This window comes from Coloeus monedula, assembly GCF_965178545.1.
Source record: "Coloeus monedula genome assembly, chromosome: 6".
Taxonomy (NCBI): Eukaryota; Metazoa; Chordata; class Aves; order Passeriformes; family Corvidae; genus Coloeus; species Coloeus monedula.
In genome coordinates this window covers 16200152-16223203 of record NC_138786.1, presented here as the reverse complement: position 1 = coordinate 16223203, position 23052 = coordinate 16200152, and the positions used below count along the sequence as shown (strand labels likewise).

Genomic DNA, 23052 nt, shown 5'->3' with positions numbered 1-23052 from the left:
TTGTGCTTGGGAGAACTCCAACAACTCTGCCCAGGAGCAGCACAGCTCCTAATCACCCAGCAAGCAGTGACTTTGTCATTGAACTTTATGTTGGCGTTGATCCCTGCTTGGCTGCTGAGTGTTGGTTACATGCCATGAGTGTTACAAGCTGCAAGGGCTGGGAAATGTCAGCTCTGGAAAAGGGGCCTGAAAGGACAAAGGTGACAGGTACTTTTGTCCAGGCTTGCGTCAAAACCCCTCAAAGAGGAAGAGAGGCTTATGCTATCACCCTGCTTACCTTCCCTCCTGCGCAATCAGGCCCCTCTGCCAAAACCAGGAATTGGGGCTTTTGCTGGAAGCCAGTGGCTACTTACAGCCACTGTAGTGTGGAGCGGCACAATCGCTCACGCTGCGCTCTGTGCTCCTGCTAATGGTATCAAATCAAGCAGGAAATTATTTTTGGAGCAGTGAAGCATGTTGAAACCCAGCAGAAGGCAGCTGTTTGCGTAACTGGAGTTGTGGGAGAGCTGCCTCCCTTGTTGCCAAGCACTTGACTTCCTATACTGGTGAGAAACGGCTTCCCCGCTCCCGGCGGCGTGAGCGAATCCCCTTAGGCTTGGGAGGCTGGGCTTGGTCCAGCATCCATCCTTCCTGTAGTGCCTGCTTCACTGCACTGAAAGTCCCCAGACACTTTTTTGGGGGGCATGGGAGGGGGATTCTTACTCCTTAGATCACTGCTGAGCCCTCTTCTTAAAAACAAGTTACCTCTGAAACAAAGGGTTTTCTCCAGAATTTCAAATGCGTTTCGGTTATCTCTCAGCAGAGGTCCATATCTGGCAAACAGCCCATGCTGGAAGTGAAACAATAGCTCTGCTTCAGTCTGATAATCTGCACCATGTGTTTACAGCCTGGCTGGGTTTCCAGCACCAGTTTGGTGCCCTGGCGGCACACACAGTGCCTTCGCAAGGATGTGCCCTGGCATGCAGCTCCTCTGGCTGCACTTCAGCACCTCCTTTTCAGTGCAACTCTTTCAGCAGCTCCCAAGTGTCTAACGGGGCTTGGGTTTTTTCTGTTTTTGGGGGGTGGGGTGGGCAGGGGCATGATCTTGGTGTGCTGCTTCTTTTTCACTCTCTAGCAATACCGCTTCCGTCTTCTCTTTCTGCTCCATCACTGCACGCTGGTGTCTGGTGTCTGGTCTCTGGCCTTGCCTTCACCTGTATGTTGATGTTTCTCTTACCCCAACAGGTCTCTCACCCTGGGCTCTGCCTGCCTCTTATGCCCTCCTACCAGAGCAGAAATAAATCCCTTCAGTAGTCTAGTGATATGCTGTGCCCCATAAAATGGCATTGTTAATGTGAGTTGTAGGATTGCGTTAGCCAGAAAGAATGAGATAAAACCATGGCTGCAGAGATGGGGCTTAAATTCCTGCCTCCAAAATGTGATGCTACTATACAGAAGGGAAGGACTAAGTGCAGAGAGGTTTTGAAAGCCACCATGTGGGTATAAAGCCTTTTTTGTTTGCGGAATTATTATGTCATCCCTCAGTCATGCAAATGTCGTCCCAGAAGAAGGACTTTTTCACATTGCTGCCCTGTTCTGGAGAAGTCCCTCCCTGATTATTCATGACCGCTGACTCCTTCAGCCATGTGCCCCTTTCCTCAGGGCTGTAGGGGGGAAAGAAATTCCCTGACGTAGTGAAAGGCAGGAAACATCCAGTGTACACAAAATGACTCAGTCTGAAATATTAATGGCTTTTCAATAGGGTAATTAAAATCTCATGCAGCCCAGTTATGGTCAAAAAAGGTGTCTGTCCTGTGTGAGGTTGAAGTTTGTAACAGTAACACGAATGTTTGTCAGCAATGAGAGCCCAGAGCTGGAACGATGGGCAGTGTGAGTTCCGTGTTCTGTCAAAGTCTTGGTGTGAAGTAGATTAAGAAATTATTTTTAAAGACACTGTTGTTTCACTTTATTGCAACCTTTCAGCACAAGTGCTTGATCGTTTCTGTGTGGTTTGGTACTAGATGATGGAGCCTTTTGTTTCTGTCTGTTCCATCCATGTCTACATTTGCAGCTATCAAATGTTTTGCTGTTTAGTGCATGTTTTTAGTTGAAGATCCAAGTAATTTCCCCTTGCTGCTTAATTGCTCCCTGTGGCGTCATTATGCCCTGTGCCTTTGGTTTTGCTTCGTTTGGTTTGTGAGGGACAGCACAAGGTGGGAACACCCTTGGAGACCTCCCAGGTCCATCGTGAGTATGCTTCCTGCCTTGTCTTTTAGCTCTGTTTCTTTTCTTTGTCCCCTTCATTGGCCTGAAGGGATGAAAGAAAACCTTTGAAAATCTCCTGTTTGGTGGCTGCTTTAACTGGTCCCTCAGGCTTTGCCTGCTCTAAAGCCATCCTTGGTCTACAGTGCTTTAGCCCAAATTTCTTGGGATCTAAACTGAAGCATTTATTAAGATGTAATCCAAAAGGGAATCATGTTTCCTTACAATAAAATCCAGCCCATGAAATGAAGTTAGTGTGAGCCTTAGAGGCAATGCAAAGAAAGGAACAGCTGCAGAGTGTGAGGAACAGTACATTAAATCGATCAGCTTGAAACCTCTAAGGTCAGTCCTGTTTCCTCAGATGAATGCCATAGGCTCTGTCTCAATGGTGCCTCAATTTCTCTGCTGATATTTTACCAAAGTGTCGCTGTAGGGAAGGGTTTAATTTTATTTTGTCACCTTATCTCTGGGAACCACTTCAGCTCCATTTCCATGACGTTCCTGAGGAGCGTAAGACTAGAAAGGGATTTATTGTGTCTTTGAACTGCCTTTTGCACCGAGGAATGAGGATATAATTGTAACATAGGAAGGACAAACAGAACATGTTCAGGCTTGTCCTGCCTGATCTTTCCCTGTTTCTTTTTTTTTTCTTTTGCCCCTTGCAGCTAGCACTCATGACTGGGACTTTCCAGCCGATAAAGTCTTGGCTTGCCTCGGGGCTAATTTGCTCCTAGCAAAACCAGCTCTCTGGCCGTCTGGATGTGTGGTTTCTTTTGATGCCAGCAGGACCAGGATTTGCCACCAGAGCATCCATCTCTCACTGTTCACATCTGTGGGATGAGTACAGGGGGAGTCCAAGGCAGATGGCTTTCATATTCCCCCTGGGATAATTTTTTCCACATGGTTAGTGATCTTTGAATGCTCTCTTCTCTTTTGGTTATGTTTGGATTTTACAAGAAGTAGGTCTGGGGAAGAAGTTAAAGGCATGTATTAACCAGATTTAAAAAAACCCACAAAGAACATCCCTAGAGCCTTCAAATTCCATGGTACTTTGCTTCTACGATATCACAGTGTAGTTGTAGGGTTTGTTGGCTATGTCTGTAAATACAGTAAGTTGTGCTCAGTTTGTGTAATTTAATTTTTAAAAATTGCCTTTGTCGGAGACCACTGCTAGACTTGATCTGAAGCAGGGATTAAAGGTAAAGATGTTGGTACCAAGCTCATACCACCTATTTACTCAACTGCTGCTCTCTGATAATTTATTGAAGAGCAGTGTATTTCAAGTCCTTTCCTGCTGCTAATCCCTATCCTTGTGCTCTGGCTGGGATCTTTGGATTGGGTGCTGCCATTTTGATTGGGACTGGCAGTCATCGCATCTACACTACTGATGTTGGGCATGATCTTAAACCATTTTTAGCTTTTACTGACTTTCATCTTTTCCATAGTGCCTGCAGTTGATCTATTCCAGCCCCTTTTCCATTATACCTCCTGCTGCAGCCAGGATCACAGCTTTTCTTACTAATTTCTCAGGATCTGCATTGCTTGTTTTACTCTCATCCTGTGGTTTTTGCTCAGTCCTTCCTCAGACAAGTTTCCACTGACTCAGATTCGTGCTTAAATTGAGTCAGGGCTCTAGGATGTGTCTCCAGGGTAAAGCCTGTTCCTAGGGCAGCTGGTTCTCGTGGAGCTGGGCCAGCTGACACCCGTGTACAACGTCAAGGCTCCTGGGGAGGAATTCTTGAAACAGTAATAGGGATGTCCCACATTTCAAAAATCTATGTGTGTGTGCATCTCTCATCAGTGGTGGTGTAATATGTAGGTGCTGCTGTTGTGTTGTCAGGGTGCTGCAAGACACAGCAAGCTGTGGGTTCCCATTGCATCACTGTTATGGCTGGGGAAGAAAATGGCTTTTGGGAGATCCAGGGAAAAGAAAGAGAAGAGGAAAATCGTGGTACTCTGGTCTGAGCACTAAACTTACATGTGAGATACCTGATTTTTAAGGCTTTTTATTTTCCACCATGGTCTTTATGGAATATTACTAGGGCACTCAGGTTTTCTGTGCTTCATTTCCCTGTGAGTACATCTGGGGTGTTTGCACCACCACTACCCACAGGGATTTTATGAAGATAAATTGTTAGATTTAAAGTGTGAGGTTTTTCAGCTGCCCCTGCATTAGGTCTGTTTCTGCAGGTAAGAAAGGAAAACTTCGTAACAAGACTCTTAAAAGGACTGATGCAGACACAGGTCTGGGGATTTGTGTACTTTGGACATCCCAGTATTTCCCTGGTGTGTACAGATGTATGTCCAACAGACTTGGCAGCACTCTGAAGTCCTTGTTTCCATGGTTTTGCCCTGCTGAAAATAAAATTGATGTGAAATGAAGACATAATTTTTTCCCCTGTGCATTGAAAAGAAAAAAACCCGATAGTCTCAAGGTAAACAATTTCCTAATCAATAAGTTTGTCTAAGTGGATGTCTTTGGTGCACTGAAAGCAGCCAGCTTCTGCAAGACTTCAGGATACCACAAACACCAGTCTAAAATTATCATTACTGCCGGCCACTAAATAACATGGCCCCTTGCTGTCTTCATAGCACCTGGAATACAGGTGTTCCCTAGGATGTCCTGCCAAAGAAGTGTGTGGCCTCTGGCTCTTGCACCACCAGATGGCTTGAAATGTAAATCTTCCAGCCACAGCAAACCCCAGAAGTGCAGCGGGCCAGCGCTTCTCCCCACAGAGCTACAGCAATGGGTAATCGGAGGTTTCCAAACTCCTCTGCAGACAGCTGGCAGCTCACACCTTGCTCACCCCTCCTTATTTCCAACTGCTAATTTGCAATTAAATGCAACTAAAAATACAGTAAACATTCTGCTCACAGTTTTCCCTACAAGTCCATGGGGTAGCTTGCTGCTGCTGCCATTTGGTGGTGAGCAGAGCGGGCTTGTGCCGTAAGCGAGCGGCTGGGTGGAGAGCTGTCCGTGAGGCTGCCTAAGATGTGGTTCCCACTGAGAGCTCCCACAAATACCAGTTCAGCATAATGCAGCTGATGCTAACTGGCATCCCTGTAGGTGGTCTCTGTAGCGGGGCCAAGATGAAATGTGGTGTGAAGAAAGAACTGAGTGCTTTCTCTCCCTAAGGGGAGTTCCTCCAACTGAGAGCAAAGGTGTGTGAGGCAGAGCTCAAGATGCAACTGCTGCAGCAGCTCTGTGGTTAAAGGGTGTTCTTGTTCAGGGCTTTGGCAATGCTGGAGTCCACCAAAACGTGCATAGGATGCATAGAAGCGTCTGCAATTATGTTTGACTGGTATGAAATCCATTAAATTTGCGTTCAATTCATTGCTCCAAAACGTGCAAGCAACTTTAGTTAATATTGAATTTGCTTTTTAACCCAAATAATTTTCTACTGTGCTAAACAAAGTAGTTGAGAATACATCACTCAGTGCAAAGTTTCTTAGCCATTCCTTGGCTAGTGTTTCTCCTACCAACTTGTAGAGGAGAAAGCTACTACAATTTGCAAATGCGAAACACAGAGCAACCTCCTTTCTGAATATATTTAACATGCAGAAACCATTGTCATTATGGATGAGGGAAACAAAGTACTTAATTGGAGGAGTTCAGTAAATACAGCAGCAGTGAGACCACTCCTGGCTAGGGCATACGAAGCCTGCCCAAACAAGCAAACTGTGCACCTTCAGTTAATGGTTTCGCCCATTATTGAAATGGAGTGACTCACTCATCTCATCCAGATGCCTCCTTCTGGGGTCAAACTCTTCAAGACATCAAATCAGCTGCCCCACAGCCCTCAGGCTCTGTCTTTGCTGAAGAAAGGATTGGTTTCAAGTGGCCTGTTGTGCAACCAGAGAGGTTGCAGTGGGATGCTGGAAAGTCTCCCACCTGACCCATGAAATGCCTTATTTGTGACTTTTGGGTATTAGTGTTTCAACACTGCTTCCCATACAAAATTAGTCTTAATGTGTCCTATTTCATTAAAAGGTCTTGCTAGACAAAAATGCTGGGGCCCTTCATTAGGCATGGCAACGTTTTTCACACCTTGAGGAAGGAGGTGTTGGCTGCCACTACTTGTTCTGAGGCAAGATCAGTCTGTGCCATACCTCTGGTAGGATGCTGCATTTACAGTTACTTACCTCAAGGTAAAGAATTAGCTTGTTTTGCCAGGGATTACGTAGCTTAAAAATGTCATTCACATGAGCACGGTCCTGGTAAGAGATGAATTTTAAGTGTCAGACTTGGCTAGCCAATGACTTCTCTACTTATTTACCTCAAAGCCTGTGGGTGTGGGGTGCAGAGGGACTCCTTGCTTTTGTGTGACACAAGGGTCACTCTCAGGGGTCACTGCAGTAGCATAACCAGAGCCCGGCTTGCAAAAGGGACTGACAGAGGCAGAAGCTAGAGTCCTTTGGTGGGCTGATGGTGGGACCCCTCCAAGTTTGGCAAAATAGGTTGTTACCTGTAGCATCAGACTATCTGCCTACAGTCCTGTTGTCTACTTGCCAGAGTGTTGAGAAGGCACAGTCTTTGCAGAAAGCCAGAGCATCTGGTGTCTGTGTCTGCTTTTGGATGGTGGGTGAGGTCCTCTTGGAAGTAGCAGTCACTGCCTCACTCCTTAGCGCCAGCAAAAAAGGCAGTGGCTTGCCAGAACTCTCTTAGTGCTTTCTTTGCCAGCCAAATCCTACCCCTTCCCCTCACAGGAACTACCCAGACCCCACCCCTCATCCTTGGGCAGCAAAATTCAGCTCTACCCACACACTGCTTTGAGCCAACTTTGAGTGAGTGAGTGAGTGCATCATGATAGGTGAGAGGTAACAACTCCAACCGATGCCAGGCTTGCAGATCTTCCAAAGCCACTGCTCTGAGTCGAGACTTGATGTGCTGGGAGTGCAGCTCAGGTTACTATAGCAAATCCTTAACAGTTTCCTGCCTAGCTGAGTCTTCTGGAGTCTGAAGCATTGTAACCTCATAAAAGCTGGAAAAAGCTTGAACTCATTCAAAGATTATTTCACACCACCTACGGTACTCTATGAAGTCAGACATGCTGTAACATATAATTAACGATGTGTTTGGTGGTGAGTCACTGAGTAGTCTAGCAAGCTCACCTTCAACCAGTCTGTGTGTGGGAGTCCTTACCCAGTGACACACCCAAACTGAGCATTTTAATAATTTACCACATTCTGAGCTTGGAAGAGTAGTTTTTGTTGCTTAATTAAGCAATTAAAAGAAAATACTTAAAGGCTTTGCTACCTGTTAGGGAACAAAGCTCCACCATGAAGGAGAAGGTGGGGGAGAACCCCAAAAAACTATTAGTTTGTAATACAGTTTTATATTACTTTCTTTGGTGTATCCAAGAAAAAGGTCAAGAGATGGGAGACTGCACCTTTGTGTTATATTAAACAGTCACTCGATAAGGTAGATGAACATTTCTTGGACTGAAATGTGGCATTACCCTTTCCCAACTGCATGTCCTCCCAAACATAAAGTTGAGAGCTCTCGTTATTCTGATTTATTCTCTAGAATGTTTAAGGGTTGCAGAAAAAAAAGCAGCATTTTCCAGGGAATGAGCAAAGATGTGCCTATCCAGCTTATGACATGGTGGTGGGAGACACGGTTTTGATCCCCAGTGTAGAGAAGGAAATTGCATTTGCATCTCAATGTGATCTGGTATCCTTATCCCTTCTCTGACAAAAATCTCAGTAAGAATCCTAGTGAAGAGCAAGAGTTGGACAAACTTGCATAATACTTCTCTGATTACTTTTCCAGCCTCCAACTATTTTCAGCTCAGGGGATTTCCTGACATGAATGAATGAATATGATTCATGATGCTTTAGCAACTTTCAGTGCATCATTCTTCTCAGTGCTTATCTAATCTCTCCTTGTACCTGTCCAAACCTTTTGCATCCACAACAACATAAACAACAAACTCCACTGACCATCTACATGTTGCAAGAAGAATTAGGCCTTTCTCTTTCCTTTGAACCAGTCTCTGACAGTTTTGTTCGGTGCTTCACAGTTTTTGTGGTGGAAATGACCATGTCACATCCTGTCTGCCTGCTCCAACTTTATTAGATGTCCCTTGGTCATCTCCTTCCTGGGATGAAAGCTCTCAGTCTCCTCAGGCATAAAACCAGTTACCATGAATTGTCCTTGTTGCCATCCTCTGAGCCTGTCCTACTCCTTAGACACCTTTCTGAGGGGAGGGCACCAGGATTCCATGCACTACTCAAAGTACTGGTGAACCAGAGGGTTATGGAATGGTCTAATGAAGTTCTGTGTTCATTCGCTGTTTCTTTCATGGCAATCCCTAATGTTTGATTAGCCGATGGTTTTGTGGAATAGTCCACGATAGTCCAAAAGTCTCATGCCTGAGTAAAAACAAGCTGTTCAGAAACTGTAATTTCATGTATGAATTTAAGACTTGTTTAGCCTGTGAGCATCTAATCTAACTTTAAATCTAATCTGCATTGACTTTCAGCTGCCATGCTATTGCCCAATCCCTCAGCCCTGTGAGGGCCATATGCAATTCCCCACTGGCTGTTCTTTTCCCCAGTACTCTTCTAGTAGCATATTCTCAGGAAAACAACATACTTCACTGCTGTGCCAGATTGTTCACAGATAGGTTGAAGAGCACATGTCCCAGCCTCACCAAGATGCCTCTGATGTGAGCACTGACCACCAACACGTACTTTCTGATGCCTATCTTGGCTTGTCCCAGCTCATCCAATATTAGCACTGCTGGGATCAAAGCCAGGTGTTGCAAGCCCCCATTCAGGGAGTGCAGATCATACTTGGTCCTTGTCTAGACTTCTCCATTTCTAGGCACACAGGGTGATACTGTATATAAGTGTGAGGCAAGCAATGCCTAAGCTGGCTAAAATCTTTTGGAGAATGCATCTTATTCCCCCATTTGTTATAAATTCATGTAAATGTGCAGGTGTTCAGTGAACCGAGATGCCAGTGGGATTGTCTATGCTGTGCAATAGGGAAGAGCAATAATCACACATACAAGTGAAGCTTTGAATTACGAAAGTGCAGTATTTGGAAATAGGGTGTTTTACCAAAAAAAGAGCACGCAAGACTAAATGATACTTGAAATTAGCAGCAGATTATGGGCCAAGCATGCAAATCCGCCCACATCTTATTGAAGCGTAACTGATATCCCTCTTCCGGCAATTAGGCGAGTTCCGCAGAAGAGCTGTGCTGGATCAGGCAGCACAACAGTCTGGTACGGCCAGGCTGCTCCAGCTGCCTGGGAATTAGCATCCTGCCACAAGGATCTCCTTCATGCTCCGGCAGCGGGAGCTGCCGTGCCTGAGCCGGGGCAGGGGCTGGCTCCTTCCAGCTGCTTTTCATTGCTGGGATTGTCTCTGCAGCAGGCACTCGGCGGGGACAGATCCCTTTGTTGCTGCAGAGCCCCTGATGGACAGCCAGCCTTATGCATTCACACAGAGCACTGTGTACCTAGGGAGCTCTGCCAAGGAGGATTTTCCCCATGGAAGAAGCCCAACTCTTTTTATTCAGTGCCCTGCATTGACCTAGTGTTTTTTCTTCAAGGTTGAGTGTCAAGCCCCACCAGCAACCTTCCTTGGGCTGGGTCAGAGACACACAGGAGTGAATGTCCTTTAAGGGAAGTTAATCCACAGGTGGCTCCAATGGCTTGGGATGGCTGTGAAGTCCTGTCCCTGCCCCATTTCTGATGTCCCCAGCACACGGCAGCTCTGATGTACTGCTGTGGTTGCACTCCTGGCTCTTTGCCCTGTTAATGCACCAGTACCAATCTTCAGCATCCCTCCCTCACTCAGTTCTGATGGAAGCAGGTCATGGAGGCTGCCCATACCCCTCTTCATATTTTTTTCCTTCCGCACCACACGAATTTTCCAGATGTGGCTGCCACTAGAAATAAGCAGTTGAATGAGCACTTGTCTGCGGGTGACTCATTCTCACCCTGTGAGGGGCTCTCTTGAGGGTGTGGATGTGAAGTCTCACTCCCTCCATGAGCAGCCTGCAATGATGTCAAGCTCATCATAGTGAAAAAAAGCCTCCTGCTCTGCCTGAAGCAGTGGCAGCCAACGTCTGCTGCTCCTCATCTAAAGCATATATGGCAAAAAGAACTCCCTTTTTGGTCATGGTTTCCAGTTCCATCAGGATGATGAACTCCCCCCTTTTCCTGGTGATGCATGGGAGGGGGTGGCTATCCACTCAAGTTTTGTGTTCTGTGTCAAGAGACAGAAGACACTTATCCATGTCTTTGTGTGATGTTTCTTTCCATGGGCACAGGAGTAGGAGCTGTAGACAGGAAGACTTGGGGAAGTTTTGTTTTCCTCTCAAAGGCATGGATAATGTGATGGGTGGTCCTTCTTCCGTAGTGCTGCCTTGAAGTCTGCTGAGCACTGGGTTGTCTGAGTTTATGTGTGTTATTGTGCTGTTTCTTGCCCTGGGCTGGGGAAGCTGGACTAGCTCTGTACATTGGCATGAACATCCTAGGAAATGTGGGAAAATTCTGTACGCTCAATAAGTCTTTTTTTGGTTGAGGCTTTTGTGGGTTTTGTTTTTTAAGAAGGCTTGGTGAAATTCTGTTGCTTGGGTTTCTTAGGGGTGTTTTCAGTTGGTTTTTGGTTTTGGTTTTTTTGTCTTTAGGCAGAATCTCCACAGTATGGACCAGACCACAATGGGTCAGAGATGAAATGCATTCAGTAAGGCAGTAAAACAGAGTTCCTTGAACAAAACTATCACTAATTTACAATAAGTTATGCAGTAAGTTTATATATCACTAAGTTACCAGGAACACAGTGGTCATTGCTCAGTTTCTTACAGACCTAAAGCTGGTTACCACAGCCCAGGGTTTGGCATAATGATTTCACCTGAGCATTCTTTTTTTCACTTCAGTTTTTTGCTTTGCTTTTCTTTTTAACTCACCAGCTTTTTTTCACCCATAGCTGCCCCTCTAAGGGTATGAGGGGATAGTGTGGCCAAACTGCAATCAAAGAAATATTTTGAGAGTCCTCTCAGAGCTGTTTAAGGAATCTGGGCCGGCTATGAATGCCGGCTTTATGCAGCACAGTTTTGAAGTAGGAGTGAGTCACTAAAAAACAATCTGTGCTGTCTCCATGTTCAACTTTGACTTTATTAAGAAAAAGAGAAAGAAAACAAACACAATCCCATTCACTGCTGAAATACACATTGATCCTTTAATCCCCAGGGAATCACTGGGAGCTGCCTCCTTCTCGAAAGAATCGCCGTACTGACGCAACGTTTAATTGTGCAATTACACGCGTGTGTTCTTCTCCTGGGCTTTGCAGAGCCGGGCTCTGTGGCTGGAATGCTAATGGGGAAGCCACTGATACCATCTCGTGGCACATGCAGCCTGAATGCAGCCTCCTGGCTGGCAGCAACCCCTAGGTACCTGCCTCCATGGTCTGTCCCAGGCTTTTCAGGCAGGAAATCAAAGATAGGAATTGCAGCTGGGCAAGAACTGGAATTTGGGCTGGAGCCCAAAACTGTGTCCCCTCTTGGTTTGTTGTAGCTGCCCTTGGTGGAAGCAGGAGATTCCGGTGCCCAATCCCTGCTCGGCGCTGCCTGAGGGTGGTGGCTGGCAGGTACCAGCTGGGATTCTGCTCAGGCTCCCTCTCTGTGAGCTGGGAACATGCCTGCAAATGCCTGGCCAGTGGCCTCTCTCCTGCTCCTGGTCCACTGCCTGATGCCCACATGCTGCACATGCCTTTGTGGCATTGAGTTTTTCATGGAAGTTTTGCTGAAAGCATTGCTTCAAAGCTACTGGGAAATGCTCTGCACATGTATTTGTACATATGTGTGTACCTATATACACCCACACGTGCTCGTTTGGCCAGGCCCTGCTTTCCATGAGCTGCATTTGCTATAAAGTTTGCCAGGTTATTCGGATGCTTCACATGTGCCACCTCTGACTTCAGGGGCGTGTGACAGGAGCTGGAGAGCCTCTGTGAGCCCTTGCTGTGTTACTGTCATGTCTTGATTCAGAAACTCTGGTTGCATTCATTTGGCTCATACTAATTGACCCTGATGGGAGTAGGTGGTGAAGGAACATGGAATAGCTCCTCACTTTGCTGCCCTTGGGAGGTGTAGTGAAGGTTGGGATTCACCTGCCAGTAAATACAGGGGCTGGCTAAGAGTTAGATGGGAAGAAATGCAACCCTCCTCCAGCTGGCTTTGGATCCCAGGATTTTTTGGGGGTTAATCTGTTTACCAGTACATTTCTATTAGTGGTTTCATCATCAGTTCTGCTTTCCCACCAGCATTAAGGATGGAGTTTCCAGATGGGTAATCCTAGCTGTCAGCCTCTCGTCCGTTTTCCACGGCCACAGGCTACCAAGTGAGCCTTGCACTGGGCCACACCATGGGTCCTGTGGCACATGGCCATCCCACTTTTTGAAACCATTTAGAACTCTTTAAAAGGATGCTTTTAATGCATCCACCACATTTTACCTATTGGCTTCAGGAAGGTGAAAAGGAGAGGCTTTTGTAGGTTGTGAAGCAGTGCTTGGCTGATGTTACGGATTCCTGGCCTCCAGCTCCCTCTGCTCATGTTCTCTTCCTGTTTCTCTGAAAGTTTTAAGTCAGGACAAGCTGCAGATAGTCATGTTGGCAAAAACTAGTCCTCCTTGAGCCTAGTTCCTCCTAGTCCTAGATTCAAGTGTTTGCCCCCTGCAGCCAAAATCTTTGCATCCTCCTGAAAGCAGGATCTTGGCACACATCAGTCCCATGCAGGATAGGAAAATGTGCTTTATTCCTCTGTTTCATGGCAAGACTGAAAACACAAAAAGAATAGTGGGCAGCTGTGGTCTTAGCTGACAGCTGAGGGGCTTTGCTAGCAGAAATCCCCAGGGAAGACCAAGGAGGCTGCTGACAAATGTCAGGAAGGGGCTCTCACTACAGATTAAAAAGCAGAGGAATTATAAATAACATGCTGAAGTACACAGATAAAGTTACCCAAGTTATTCTGACCATAAAGCCCAGGACAGTAAAGGCCCTTAATCTCTTATTAATCAACAAGAAGCTGGAAGAGGCCATATAATGAACTCAGCTGCCAAAGCTGCTGTGCCCTTTTGCTCCCTTTAATTTAATTGTATTAGTCCTGCCCGCAGCCTTTGTTCTTCCGCCCTGCTCAGGAAATCTGCTGCTGGGTTTGGCAGGGCTCACTCTGGTTCCACATGGCTGCTTTGTGGACAGCCAGGAGGGATGAGGGGGAGAGCAGGAAGGTGAAGAGGATGGGAAAAGGTCCCACGGGAGCAATCTGCTTGATGTACTTCATTTATCTTAATAGTGCCATTGCATCCCTTCCTGGTGAAGCTTCCTCCTGATAAGCCAGACAGACAAAACTGAATGCAAAAGGATTCTGGCTGATATCAGCAGAGCTGGGAGTTCATGTCTGAATTTTAAAATAAAAAAACAGTCGAGTGACCACGAGCCAGCTCTTGTTCAGCAGGAGCTCCTAACCCAGCAAAGCATTTCTACCACCAGCTCCCTTGGTTTCACTTCATCTCTCTTCAATGAGCCAACAAACAAATGCAAAAAGTGGTTTCCTGGACACAGGTGAGTTATGTCAAATTTCAGCATTCGTCCCTGCTGAAGGATGAGACAGTAGAGCAGCTACCTGGAGGCTGTACCTTCCTCACCTTTCCATCAAGGAACAACAGTGCTTAATGTGTGGAAAAAGATGGAGCACTTACAGAAAGATGTGCTTAGGAAGAGGGATTTTCAGATGACTTTGAATGCTTCAGGCTTGTCTGGGAAACACAGTTTTGAGCTCCATATTTTACTGGATTTCTCTGATTCCAGCAACTGGCAGTACAAAATTCCACAAAGCCATTTTATCAAGGCCAAGTTTTCCCAAATATGTAAATTGTCAAGGTTCTCCTCTCGCTTTCACAGCAGTGAATTAACGGTTCTGTGCTTGCAGTGAAGTAAGCACAGGGCATTGTTTGCTTATAGTTTTGCAGAGGGATCCTTCCATCATTGCTTGCTGTAGTTCTTCTTGGATTTAAAGAGTAAAACATGTTTACATTTGTATGTGGGATTCTGGACTACCTCGGGAGAAAGTAGAACTGGAAAGGAAGTTTTTTTGGCTGATGAAAAATTTTGAGATGTGTTTTTTACATATCAGAATGAAAGCTTGAAATATAGAAGCTGCCGGAAAAAAAAAAACCAAAAAAAAAACCAAAAAAAAACCCAACCAAACCATAAAACCCCTGCACATTTAGCCAGCTGCAGCTACTTATTTTGGGTTATTTTATCCTTTTTATTTTCTTAATAAATTTACTTTATGTCACAAGGCAAAGCAGAAATTCTGGATGTCTTGGATAAAAATTTTTCTCCACAAATTTGATTTCAGTAGTTTGGGAACTGCTTGGCATATAATTTTAATTTAGAAAGTGGCAATCTGCTGCACTAAAAATGAAAAGTAATGATCCAGTAAATGACTAATTTTGTGGTCTGAGTTAATTAGTGAAGCAGCTTGGTGGATAGAAGGCAGCAGGTCTAAATTACTGTGCTAAGTCCTTTTGCAGTAAGATATTATCTAGCTTTGTTGTTTTAATAATAATTAATGAGAATTAAAATATTCAGCTGGGATTTTTGCTGTTACTGTTAGCAGGAATATGCGTGTGTGTGTATATATATATTTATATTTGTTCTTTGATGCTTTCCTTGCTTGTTTGCATCTCAATCCTTGACTGTCTTGCTCTGTGACTTAAATAATACTCCAGAAATTATTCAGACTGTGCCTTTGTCTAGCATGGAGGAAACTTGAGGCTTTTACAATTAGTGCTGCTGGTTATTCCATGAAAAACATACACCGTAGTCTGACAAGGAAATCAGCAGTAAAAAGTCAGAATATCAGCAGTCTCTCATCAGCAAGCTCACAGGGAGCACCAGCTGGGGGCTCGCAGCTCACTTTTACATCTTGTTTTTGGCAGCACAGGTTGCTGAAAATGCAGGGATGGCACAGTCACGTCCAAGTCTGCATGGACCTGCACAACTCCAAAGTCCTCTCTGGTGAAATCCAGGCATTACTTTTCTGAAGTCCAAAATGCTTAAATTTTGGTGCCTTCAAGGCACCATGGGGGTCACTTTGTTTTTTGCTCTCCATGACACCAGCCTTTGGTGTTTCTGCTGGGCATTCCCACCCCAAACTTGCTTGCTGTGGTTGGTTTTAAGTACATGTTTTAGGAAACCCTACAACTAACTGGGTTCTCATGATGGAGGAGACTTTTAATGAGCTGGTTTAGTGGATAATTGCTTTCACTGTTAAAACAAGCTTCTCTGTGTTTTCAGCTCGACTTTCCTCAGTTTCAGTCTTCCAGCCCTGGACTTTGCTCTACTGTGTTTGTCAAAATTAAAGCCCTGTAGAGTGGAACCTTCCCACATACCCTTAAAGACTAGGAGGAGTCATTTCCTAATCTCCTTTTTTAAGAGGATAGTGATAATTGAGGACTAATTACAGGCTCTATTGACTTTTTGTGTTTGTGTTTTTTAGATAAGTTGTAATTGTTCCATTTTATGATTGTACAACTATAGTTAATAGCTGCTGTTCACTGTGCCTACATCCAAGGATGTGGCCCCACTTCTGTCTGGGGCTCTGAGGGACAGTTGAAGGGGTATTGGTTTGGTTTTGGGCACCTTTGGAGAAAAGTAAGTGCATCAGTCAAAATGCTGTTTACCTTCTCAGAAAGTTTTGTAATCATGTTTTTTATTTTTAACGCCTCCTTTTCAAATGGTATTGTGTCTCTGGTGGGTTTATTTCTGCTTGTAGGCCGTATTCTACCATCCTTAAACATCTGGAGTACTTTCTTCACTTTCCCTAGCTTCATTTGATTTCACTGAGAAATTTCAAGGAGTGAGATGATTACTTAGATGAATGAAATTGGGGATTAGACGGGGATTAGATGGATTCTAATAAGCAGATGCTGTGCTTTCTGTGGGAAGATTTCTAAGCTTCATTAAACTGAAAGAGCTCTTTTTCCCCTGACACTTAGGATTTAAAAACATTGTATAATACACTATTATTGATAAAAATTATAAACTATCTTGATGGCAATATCCATTTTTTGGTGAAATTTCTTACTGTGGTCATATCCAAACCCTCCATGAAAGGATGTGAGTTCTTTTAATGCCTTATGTACTGTGACTTCAAGAGGAACTGTTCCTCATCCAAATGCCCAACCCTTTGCAGGATGGAGGCATAAATATCTTGTTTATAGTATTTATCCAGTTACCTGTATTTTTTCTGTTTGCAGCATTTATTCTCCTACGTATGTTGGGCTGGTGGGAAGTCTCATCAACACCCTGATAGCAATGGTTTGGATCCCTTCACAGACTAAACCAAAGTCAGACCATCATGTACCAGAGAACAGTATGTATATGGTGTTTCTGATAAATAGTACATGAAAAGGGACAGGGGATTGACATGCTGCAAGAACTGCTGAAGGACCTTGGGGCTGCATTTAAGGACAAAAAGGTCCCAGCCTCGAGATGCTGGCACTTCAGTGTCTAAGCTGTGCTTACAGAAGAGTATTATTCTGGATATATAGATCACTCTGCCATGTAGAATTGCAGTCTTCCAGCCCAGACTTGTGTCTCAGAAAAGGTGATTGTGGACCCCTTGCTGGGGGTTAGTTTGGTCTGACAGGGGAGGCAACCCCACTGTCTCAGAGGGTTCCTCCGCATGCAGATGTGGCACCAGCTCCCAGCCTCCTGAGATGTGGCTTTTGGGTGGTGAACCTGAGCAGAGTCTCAGAGTTTCTTGCTTTCTACCCTTAACCTGTATAAACAGAGTATAAACCCATATGTCATCTTCTGCAGGAACATCTGGCAGCTTGTTTAGCATCAGAGAAATCCTGCGCCTGATGAAGTTTCCAGGAGTAATGGAAGTTTTCATAGTCAAGGTCTTTGCTGGACTTCCCATAGGTAAATCTCACCCATTACCCATGATTGCTGATGTATTTAAAATAGGATGACTTACACTAGACCAGGCTTGTCTCAAGTTACTGAAAGCACATTGCTTTTGATCACAGAGCAGTGAGGATTCACCTCCTAACTTCATGTTGGATATTTTCAGGTAGTCTCAGCTACAAGGGATCAAAACCCTGGGTCTTAATGTCAAACCCACTACTTGTCATAGGCTGCATCTGGGAGTTTTGGCAAATCACTTAATCTCTCCATCCCCCTCACTGCAAATGTTTTTGCCTCTTGTCTGTCACTTCTCTTAGGGCTGTAAGCTCTTCAGAGCAGCAGAAAATCATTTGTCCTCTGCCAGAGGAACTGAGGTCCTTCCTGATTTTACTTAGTGACTTTAAGTTGTACGTGTATCCTAACCTTTTTCCCAACAACTAAAAATTATTGATGGATGAGAGGGTCGGGCTGCACCCAGGGGAGCCACAGCATGTTCCTTCCCTTGCACATTCATGGTGGTGCTTTTTCTTCTCTTCCTCATATGTTTTGCTGGGGTTTTTTGTGTCATGGTAGGAACCTGCTGCTACCTCAAACCCTTCCAAAACCCATCTGTTTCCCTGCTTCCTCTGAGTCAGTTGCTGTCCTGGCATGGTCCAGATCTCCCTATTTGCCTGACTACATATCCTTGGCCATAATTTAATAATCTTCAGTTTTGCCTACCCTCTAGCTTCTTTCCCCACATACTTGACTAGAGGCAAGCTGCATGTCATCCTTGTCAGTGATGTGTAAGGACAAGGTGATGTTCTCTGCCCTTCCACACACAAAGCCTTCATGGCCCTTCTCCCAGTCAAACCCAAAAATGCAGTTTCTCTTGATGATGATTTCAAGAACTAAGTTTTGTGCACATCATAACACCTGTGTATCGTGCATCTGAACAAACTAAGACACTTCCCTTCCAAACAGGGATCCTAAGAGGGGACTTAAGGCACCCTAGCTTTTAGACTTTGCATCTTTTTCAATTCAGTTTTGTCTGGAGAAGCCCTTGAAGTTTAAATAACGTGAAGCATGATTTAAAAATCAAATTATAATTTGTCAACTTTGTAAATTCAGTTTAGAAATGAAAGTAAATTTGGCTATGGAGTGTGGCTGAGTCGGAAGGGGATGGCATTCCTGGGCTTGGTCAGGCTCATCTGTTATTCCTTGCTATGTCTCTGGGGGAACAAGTCCAACTGGAGTTGGAGAATAACATGCAGGGAAGTAAAGGATTTCTGATTTTTTTTTTTCTTTGTTGTGTGTAGGTGGTACTGGCAGAGATCACTAATGCCAGCTGGTCCTACCCCTGCCACTGGAGACAGGATTCAGTCTCAAACCACTGCTGGCTTGACCTAATAGTGTGATTTTTTTGGTTCTTAAGAAGATAAACTTTTAAAACTGTACTCCAAAAACTGTACTCTATAAAAGGACAGCATTTCACAGAATGGGAGAGATGTTTTAAGAGGGTTTTCTTAGCTGATTCTGGCTCATTTCTCAACTTAAAGCAGCATTCATTTCTCTGTTAAAAATGCCTGAGACTGGATCCATATGAGCTCTGCACAGTAATTTCCTGTGTGCTCTCTTTCTTCCAAAGGCCAGGCAAAATGCACTTTGCTTTAGTCATTCCTGCTGAAATGCAAATTCCTGCCTGTTACAGAATCCATTCTTTCTCTGTGCAAAGCAAAAATGCTCACCCAACCGAAAAAAACATCTCCTGCCCAAAACTGCAAGGCAATTCCTAGGCAAAGAGGATGGAGGCAGTGAAGCTGGGATTTAAGGCAGGCTAACAGTCTGTCACTGAATGCCTGGGAGTATTTCTGTAAGGGTAGGAGATGGTTCACTTGAGGCATTCCTGCTGTAGCACTCACACCACAGTGAGGAATGATTAAAATCCTACTGACTTCTCTTTGCAGGCCTCTCTTCTCTTCAGATCACTGACCAACTGATGGCAGCTGAAAGGGGTTCTGGCCATCACTAACTCTCTGCAGCTCACAGCTGGAGGCTGAGCTCCTCATGAGCTCATTTACCTTTCATCTCCAGGCTGCAACTGTATAATTAATTAGATTGCCCAAATTACAGACTGTTCTCTATTTACTTTGTAAACAAGTTTGTGATATACAGCAAAGAAAATCTTTTGTCCCTTATGGATCTCATTGTTGTCTAAAATTAGCTTGTTTGAGACTGAAAGAACCTCCCCAGGAGGGCTGCAGGGCTGGGAACCTCCTCCCTCTGTTGCACAAAAGCAAGGATGTGGGCTCTGTGCCTCTTGCAGGAAAGGAGCTGCCAGGGATTGGACAGGCAGCAGACAGCTCCAGCACAGCCAAGTTACCTACTCAGCTGACCTGGGAAAACAGAGCCTCATTACTTCGTGGTAGATAAGGGACAGAAAGAAAAACAAGAGGATAAAAATATCAAACGTAACTCTCATTGACAAGAAATCACCAGGGCCTTGAAAATACTGAAAAATAGCTGCTTGTGTGAATCTTTGGCTGCCTAATCCCTTTGGAAAATCTGGTTTTGACATGATTGCTTTAGCACCTGCATCCCATTTTTAAAGGATTTTCTTTCACACGTGGAGCAGGGTTTCGCAGTGAGCCTTAGGGGTCTGCATCCCATCACGTTTCCAGTCCAGCGTAGGAGGGCTGGGATGAGCTCCCAGAGGCTGTGCTTGCCTTCTCACACCATCTTGCAGTAAGGATTGCTAAGCTGGCCCTCCAAAACCACAGGCTGCTTTCAGACATGTCACATCGTGGTTTTTGGGTTTTTTTAAATAGGGTTTGCACTCCTGATTCTCCTTGGTGCTTTTTCTCATCATTCCTGCATCTCACAAATCATTTCCCTGCCTTCTGCTGCATAATCCTTGTTATTCATCCCACTGATGCCAGGTTTTCTAAAGAGTTCACTTCTTTCTTAGACCTCCTCAAAAAAGGCAAGGTTTCTGAGGGTATTTTATGCCATTTCCATTTTTTTTCACGCTGAGCCTCTCAGTGTAGACTGAGGGTTATCATTATTTATGTGGCTGCACTCAGCTGACCTGCAGCCTACTCAGCTGGGAACCTGCTGAGATCTTTGTAAGAAATGCTTGTTTCAATGAGTATAACATCTTTTTTAGTTCAGTCTGGGGCTTGCCTTGTGGGTTTCATCAAGAAATGTGTTACCAGTGGGAGAGACCCCCTTAGCTGCTGAAAGGAGAGGGTCAAAAGGGTCTCCCTCCTCCAGGTAGCTTTAAGGGACCATGCAGGCACAGGGGTGACACCCATCTAAAAAGGAGACCTTTGCATCTCCAGGGGAGCCATGCAATGTGTAACTCTAATTAAAGAGCAGAGCCTACTCCCCTGCTCTGAAAGCAAGCAGCTTGTTTGGAGGAGAAAGATCCAAATCTGCCTTAACTTGATGAGGGACTTCAAAGGGGAGAGGAGCTGTAGAAGCTGGAGCGAAGTACCAGGAAGAAGCATCAGGTATGTAGGAAAGCTGAGCCCCTCCTAGGTGGTACCTGCAGTGGGGTGCAGGATGAAGGGCAAGCGCCTGCCTCGATCTAATCTTCCTACAAGTGAAACCAAGTGTGGTTTTTCTTTCATTTCATCACGTGTGTCTTTTATAAACATGTGCAACCGTGTTGCCTGATTTGGGTGTTGTGAGTAAATAACTGGTATTTGCATGTTACCTTAAGCTGGCTTGAGCTGAGAACAATTTCAAAGTAACTGGGTAACGACGGGTACTGTCCATGGAGGGGTGTGGGGAAGCCATAGATCTTCATGAGCCCCAGCTCCCAAGCACCTTCTCCACATCCCTCTCTCCCAACTCCATGGAGCTAGCTGGGGTGCAGCCACTCCTGTTAAGGAGTAGGACATGTCTCCAGTAGGGTTCAGGAAGGCTTTGTGGCAGGTCCTGGATGGGAGGGCAGTGCTGCCTCCAGGAAAAGGCTTTAGGTGCTTGGAGGGAGGTTCTCCTTTCTGCAGGTGCTGCACTTGTAGTGCTGGGGTTGGGCTGCTGGAGTTGTGCTTGTTTGTTCAGGAGCGGGTCCCCTTCAGCATTTGAACCAGCAATCTGGAATCACTCTCTTCATCCTTCCAGGAAAAGCTGGCAAACCCTTCCCATGCCATGTCACTTTGCCAGGCCATCAGTTGTCTTCTCAGTCCTCACACATTGCCTCTTGGATTCTGTATTTTTCAGGAAGGAGAGGAACGCGGCTCCCTTTTTACCCAGTCTTTGTAACTCAGAGGCTCTTACAAGGAAAGGCAGGACTGCTAAAGGTCATCTGGGCTCTTCTTCTGTCCCAGAAGGATCAGTGATCTCCAACAGGCGCATTGTGGGGTTCTTCACATGCAGAGAGCCCCAGTTTCCTATTGTCTTGGTCCGTCTCAGGTGCACAAGACACTAGGGGAAGCAGCAGACTCTTACCCCACACCACAATTGAAGTGCAGTGTTTTGAGATAATATTTTTAATTTGATGGCTCTCTGTGTAGGATGGGAGCATGTGTGAGCATGCCTGTATTTGTGTGTGTTTGACAGTGAGGGAAGTGCACACTATTGTATTTTCATTTGAGATTGAGTGGACGTTCTCTGTTACACTTTCCAAAAATTGCCTCAGTTGAAAAGCAGAGTTGGTCTGTGCTCTTTCTGTCCATACTTTCCTGACTGCTTGTGTTGACACCGCTATCAGTCCCCACAAGAGGTTTTTCATGTGCCACCGACATCATTGCTGAGGTGTGCAGCGAAACCACTGCACTTTGGCTGATGTCACTGGGCTGTTCCCCATGGTGAATATCTGAAGTCAGGCAAAAGGGGCGAGGAATCCAATCAGATTATTTTTATGGTTACAGTCTTGTCTGAACAAATGTTTTCTTGCCGTCTTAATGGTTAGCCTGGCTTTGGTGATACAAATATTTACCAGTTTATAATTAACAGCTGAAACTACAGCCTACATAGTCACATTATTTAAAGATGAAAGTAAGGGGGATAAAAAAGTTAACATTTAAAGATTAAATTACTACAATGACTTTGGATAGGATTCTGCTCGTGTTTATACCCAGTGCTGGCAAACCCAGGGAGAGCTGCTGACTTGGACTGGTGGTGACTGGGAGCAGGATTTGGGCTATTACAGGCAGTGCAAGTATATTGATGTATTCTTTGCATTAACCCTCCCTCCAGGTTTGTTCATGATTATGTTTTCCATCATCTCAATGGATTTCTTTGGCTTGGAAGCAGTGGAGTCTGGATATCTGATGTCATATTTTGGTGTCCTTCAAATGGTAAGTGAAGTGCAAGTCCCTCTCTTAGACAGATTAGCTTGCCACACTGCTACATAGTTCACTACCTTTTGGACACATGCTCGTCCAAATCCAGGTGCATTATTGACAGGCAAATCCTAGCTCTGCCATATGGCATTTGGCTTCAGAAAGAGAAGTGACTCCAAATTTATTCTGGTTTTGGAATGGGAAGAAATTGGGGCAAGGAATGTCCTGAAAGCTTTCTTCCCCTTCTCCCTCTTTGTGGATCTTTAAGCTGTAGAGCTAAAATTTCCTTGGACTGGTATGTCCTGGGTGTTTTAACAAAATTTACATTAAAGCTAAAGTGCCTTCCTTGGCTGAGGTTTTGCCTGGTGCAGGTTAGTTGATTTACATTTATATAGTAGCACCCTGTACACTCAGGAAAGCAGACAATCTTACTGGTGTTTTCACCGATCCCTTCAGTGTAGAAGAACTTGTTTCTGCTGCATGGAAACAAGCACAGCAAGCTTGTGATTTCCAGAAAAGAAAAAAAAAAAAAAACAAACAAAAAAACAAAGCACAGAAAGGTGGGTGATGGAACACAGTTAAGAGACTACCAAAATAGATAAAAGG

The 23052-nt window shown here is 44.9% G+C and overlaps 1 protein-coding gene across 1 annotated transcript in view; it reads left to right on the top strand.

Annotated features, from left to right (window-relative positions):
- The window catches only part of SLC67A1 (solute carrier family 67 member 1), a gene marked incomplete at both ends in the record, with an annotated part of 59644 nt that overhangs the window by 19270 nt on the left and 17322 nt on the right, over positions 1-23052 (top strand). The window contains 3 exon segments of the mRNA XM_082283255.1: positions 16522-16637; positions 17087-17191; positions 22361-22461. Coding sequence (XP_082139381.1) covers positions 16522-16637; positions 17087-17191; positions 22361-22461 — 322 coding nt within the window.